Source organism: Gavialis gangeticus, unplaced genomic scaffold, assembly GCF_001723915.1.
Source record: "Gavialis gangeticus isolate Ggan-Ray unplaced genomic scaffold, GavGan_comp1, whole genome shotgun sequence".
NCBI lineage: Eukaryota > Metazoa > Chordata > Crocodylia > Gavialidae > Gavialis > Gavialis gangeticus.
In genome coordinates this window covers 137,333-143,019 of record NW_017728960.1, presented here as the reverse complement: position 1 = coordinate 143,019, position 5,687 = coordinate 137,333, and the positions used below count along the sequence as shown (strand labels likewise).

Sequence of the window (5,687 nt, the reverse complement as noted above, 5' to 3'; positions counted from 1 at the left end):
AAAAAAAAAAAAAAAAAAAAAAAAGCTTTTGGTATCAGCAATAAAATGACTGCTTCTATATAGTTATGTCTCAGTAAAAAGATTTATACTCATATTTTCCTAAGTGCAATTCTCCTTTAACTGTGCACAGCACCCGTGATTATACTGTTTGCAAGTGCATTCCCCCTGCCCTCATTACTCAACAGAAGCAGTATTTGATACTGGCCTACACTTCAAAAATGTAGTCAATTTGTGCTCCAGCAGTTGCACGGTCACTCTAGTTCCAATTTTATATTTAGATACCGGCTGAATGGCATAACTAATGACTGCATGTTTAGAGAACTTACCTTCATCATCCTCGTCTTCTGAGTCAGGGGCCTCATTATCTTCCTGATCAAACCCATCTAGGTAGGTGATCTGTTGAAGCAGCTCAAAAACGCTTTCCCTGTAATCCTCCAGGTTTGTGACGTCACAGTTGAACAAGTCCAGGCTCTTCAAGTTTTTGAGATTTTGCTGAAAATGAATTAAAAATTACTCACCAAGATGAAACAACTACTTGGTACCTCCAAGTACTGTACTGTTGCCTCCTAAATGTCATTGATTTTACTGTGTATACCCACCACCTTCTCTTCTCCTTTGCTGTTCCCCATTGTCCAGACTTCATTTAAGAAGTCTTGGTGCTGACAGTCAAAGTTCCTTCCCCATAAGACCAGAGATACCACCTCTCTCTCTACACTTACTTTTGAAATAGCTTTGACCCAGGTTACTTCCCATTAAGATGCATGTCTTTGCTTCTGGAACCCCCAAAAGTACATCCCTCTTCAGAAATATGATCCTATAATCACCCAGGGCTCTTCCATTCTCTGTAGTCAGCACAGCCAACTGTGTCCCAGCACCAATCCTACCATGCCTGGTGGAGAGACAGCTTTCCATGGCTTGAAAGGGGCAGCTATGGATGTGCTGATAGAGGTAATCCTGCTTAGGGAGTAGATCTGGGTTCTGTAGCCCACTACAGTCATTAGCTGTTTGAGGTGTTCTTTTAAATAGTTCAATGATGCTATGAAATTGCAGTTTTCGTGGGCCACGTATAAGAGACACCACTTTCAGAGGGTAGTTTTGGCACTTAAACAAGTATGCAACAAGTATAATTAACTTAAATAGAAACAATTTTATCTCTGTGACGACTCGAACCAGTGAGATTCAAGGCAGACTATCATTACCAAGTTTCTAAAACACTTGTTTAGCCTGTGTTTAGTAATAAGACCAGCAAAATTAATCATAAAAGATTAGCAGCTTGCTTCCAAAAACTTAATTAAAAATGTGTTAACTGTTTTTACTAGGGCACAAACCACTTGTTAAAAATGGTCTTGTGGATACCTTTCATTCACTAACCAAGCAGTTTAACTTTTTTTTTTTTTAGCATAATCAGTTGTTATTAAAGAAATCATAGCGTCTTTTAATGCATTTTAACCACTGAAAATAAATACAGGCCCGGCAATACAGAACTATCACTGACAGACCACAAGTTTGAACACATCTCCTCTCGTAAAACCCATGGCTGACACAAAATTGATAACTACAGTGTCTTTACAAGTCTGTCTCTAATGAACCATAGGATGATGCATTTATTGCAATAGGAGTAATCAATACTGGCCTAAGCGGGATACAGAAATTAAAAAAAAAAGAAGATTCAAATGTTGCCAGAACTGGCAAATTAAGCTACCTAAGGCTTGGGAAATAGTGAGAGTTTTGCTCTTTGGATACTGTTCAGTTCTGTTGAATGTCACAGTTAAGCCATCGTGTTTATTATCTTTTTGTGTTTTATTGATTTCCTATTTAAACTGTGTTTGTTGTACTTATCCCTTCTACTTGCAGTGACCTTCTATCCTCAGGCACTTACAAACATTACATTTGCATTCAATTACAAAATTATTATCTTTTATAATGCTAGAAAGATTCTGACTTCTTTAACACATTGCAATCTTCTAAGAATCTTACTTTGTACTTACAAGGGCTTCCACAGTGCTGAGATCTTTGATTTTGTTCCCACTTAGATTTAGATATGTGAGATTTGGACATCTTTCTGCCAGGACCTCTAGGCCTCCCGAAATGACGTTGTCGCTCAATTCCAGCTATAGCACACAAAAGTTGGACAATTAGATGATTTTGATAGCAATCAAACCAACCAAGAGCCTGTATTTTATTGAAAGAACACATGCATCACAAGACTATTGACTTCCTGTAGAGCCCATAAAACCTCAGATTACTTGTATAAAATGAAGTTTGGTTAAAAATATAGCAACCCATGTTGATCACATGTATGTCTCTTTAGAGCCTAACATTTATTTCAGAATCTCTTCACACCTGTACTTGGTAGTGATAATTCATTAACTAGTTTCATACTTGGGTGTCTACAGACACTTAAGCACATTAGACTGTAAGTTGGCAAGTGATCTCACCGATTCCAACTGCTCAGTTAACATGTTTAGTATGGTGCAAACTTAAAATGTTTCCAGGCTTTATTTTTCACACAGGGATGTGAAACATAGCATTGGATCTTTGTACAGGCTTTAGGTCAACAGAGTAGGTTGAAGCTGGTTCCTTACAGGTAACGAACAATGATTTCAGTGTTCCCAGCACTTCACCTAATGTGATTGCTCCTGACCCCCTTTCTTTACAACAGAATGGGATGGCGATCATTAACACAGTTTTCAAGTGATGCTTTTTCAGTACTTTGGCTCATTAACGTTTGAAGCCATCATTACTTACATTCAGGGTCTTAAAGACCTAATTCTTTAGTTAGCAATGTTTAGTAAAATATTTCAATGAGATGCAAACGTGACTGTGACTATGGAAATACGCAAGTAGTTTAACTGTTGGTGCGTTTCAAGGTACACGACTTTGGCAAGAGAGAACCGACGGGTTTTTGTCTGAAGATACATACCTTTCTGAGCTTACTCAAGGTGGGGAGCTTGGCCAGGGATGTCAGCTCTACATTGGCCATGCTCAGAAACTCCAGCTCTTTAAAGGAGTCATTCAGACCTTCAATTTCGCCATTGCTGGATCGACAGTTATCAAGCACTAACTCTGTCACCTTTAAACAAAACATAATGTCACTTATTACTTTAATAGGGACCCTCAACCAAGCAAGCAATTTGGGTCAAAACAGCAGCCTGACAACAGGCTTTACTTCCCATCTGGGAAGACCTGAACTTGAGATGTCTGAAGTCATCGACCATGTCAGCCTTGAGAGGAGGTAAACAGAGTTTGAAGCACAATCACAGGGAACCAGAAGAGAAAAACTTCATTTATTTCTGACTGTTAATATGCTGGCTTCAGAAAGCACAACCACCAAGACAGAGTTCAGAATCACAGTCCTTTACACAGCCAGACAAAAACCCATGGCCCTGGTTCTGATGAAAGCCAGGAACAGATGCATCAGAAGAAGCAAGGAGCCAAAAGCCAACTAGACCATTACAGAATGACCTACCCATATAGTTTCTTTCCACACCCATCACTTAATGGTTGTTTCATGCCCAGATGAGGGTTTATATTCCCATTCACTATTTAAAATAAGGGGGTATAGCCTCATTTGTCAGAAAAAAAGCACCAAATCCTCTTGCAAACCCTATAGCTTTGACCCTCAAAATATTGAGGCAGGGAGTTCCATAGGTTAATAACGCACCAGATTGAAGCACTTGCTTCTTTATTCTAGATGCATTGACTCTGTGTCGCTGAACATCTTGTAGGGAAAAATCCATTTTCTGTTTGTCCATCCTCCATGTCCCCACAGGCAGGTTGACCAGTCACGGTCACTACCTCTCTTCCCACATCGCACAGTTGCTATTTTACCAATCTGGCTGCACATGAAAAGGATTAAATGCAACACCAGTCTGGGAGGTTCAGCTCTGAAAGACTCATCTGTAGAGATGACTAAAAAAGTCACTTGTTCACTAGCAACTTCTGAGTTATTTTGGTGGGCATGAGCTGCTCATTTGTTTCAAGCTTACAATCTTATTTCATGTTGCTGCAGAAAAAGGTGACCAGAGAGACTAGCTTTGAATTGTTTTGTGGTTTCCAAGTCCCAAAGTTGTTCAGGTTTTGCCCTGAAGAGAAGGGACAGACTCTTTTAGGGAAAGACTGAAACCATTTTTGGGGGTAACTCCAGCCACAGTTTAAAGGCTTTAAAAAAATAATCCGACGCAGTCAACTTGTCAAAAAAAATATACTGTTTATCTGAGTAATAGTTTTTATGCGGGCAATCTTTGTGCAATCAGTCTCTCAGGCTGGGGTGGAGTAAAAGCACTTTGCAATATCAACCTATCTGGACTTTATTCTTGGGGAGAGCAAGACACGCCAGTTGATAGCGTCCTTGCTGACCTAAATGCAAAAACATCTGCTGGAGCGACAAATCATTTGTTGGCCGAGTTTAACAGCAGGGAAGCGGAGGCTGCAAGTTGATCAGCCTGCTCTCCATGCAGCTGGCACTGCAGTCAATGAAATTACTACAGGAGATTAACTAAAACCACGACCCTCTCCTAAAAAGCAAAGTGCAGCCACAGTCTTCCCCTACGCAGCAGGGGAAAAAACTATGCATCAGATAACCACCTGCCTACAGCCACCTCGGGGGGGTGTGGAAAAAAAGTATGTTTAACAATAGACGAAGCCTCTTCAGACATCGCATCTCAATTCTGCGCATCTCGATTTGTTTTTGTAAGCACGAGTGCCTTGAGGCTGGCCAGAACCAAAATGGCTCGGGATTAAAAAGTTAAGAAAAATACTTTCAAGATGCTGTTGGCCCCCTCGCGCTGCGTTTCTGGACTTGATGTCAAAGGAAGAGGACTGAAAAAAAAAAAGAACCCCCCCATAAAGTTTCACCGTCACTAGCTTGCACGGGACTTTTGTTTTGAAGTCACGCCGGAGCGGCAGGGGATGGCATTTTCTGCAACACTGGAGCACCACTCCCAGCGCCGAGTTCGCAGAGGGAAGGAGCTACCTGACTGTAGCTGCATGGCGGGCAGGGAGAAGAGCCCTCCTGCGTTGTTCATGACCTCCCAACCGCAAACCTGACTGCTCTCGGTGGGTGGAGGGACCGGCCAGGAGCCTATCTTGTCTCTGATGACTGAGCAGGACCCAGCAGCAATCGCCTTATCTGCCTCTAGCCATTAGGAAGGCCGGTTATAAGCCGTGTGGCTGCAAGGCAAGGAGAGGAGGGTGCCATTACCCCATCATGTGCTCTCTGGGCAGAGCTGAAAAAACTCGGGGAGGGTGGAGGTGGGGAAGGAGAAAGAAGAGAATCATCATCACCATCATCATAATAACAATAAGTAATAATAGCTCCAATCCAGAATAAACAGCCCCACACGTCAGCTGAGACACAGGCCAATTTTGACAAAAAGAGGGTTTCTGATCCTCTCCGATCGCCGGCTGGAGGAAATCAAAGTCGGATCTACCCAGATGGTGTGTTTTTTTTTTTTTTTTTTTTAAAGATGGATTCGGTGCCACTACGACCTGTTTACAACCTCCACCAGTGAGAAGTTAAAAATAAATGAAGACCCATCCTGCCAGCAATGCCAATGCGGGAGGGATGGGTGAGCAGGGGGCACGCGACTTCGGGCTTCTCCCCACCCCAAAGAAAAGCAGCTGTCGACTGATTTATTTCTTTTTTAAAAAGGACCCTTTAACACCCCTCCCCCCCCCCCCAAACC

General features: G+C 42.0%; 1 protein-coding gene across 3 annotated transcripts in view; it reads right to left on the bottom strand.

Moving 5' to 3' along the window:
* Window positions 1-5,687, bottom strand: part of ANP32E (acidic nuclear phosphoprotein 32 family member E) — an 11,207-nt gene that overhangs the window by 4,786 nt on the left and 734 nt on the right. For 2 of the 3 annotated variants that reach the window (XM_019515233.1, XM_019515383.1), the window contains exons 2-4: window positions 2,924-3,073; window positions 1,989-2,111; window positions 327-492 (exon numbers count right to left, since the gene is read on the bottom strand). In XM_019515233.1, the coding sequence (XP_019370778.1) occupies window positions 327-492; window positions 1,989-2,111; window positions 2,924-3,073 (439 nt within the window). The remainder of the gene's footprint in view (window positions 1-326; window positions 493-1,988; window positions 2,112-2,923; window positions 3,074-5,687) is intronic. The other variant, XM_019515313.1, reaches the window with a different exon arrangement.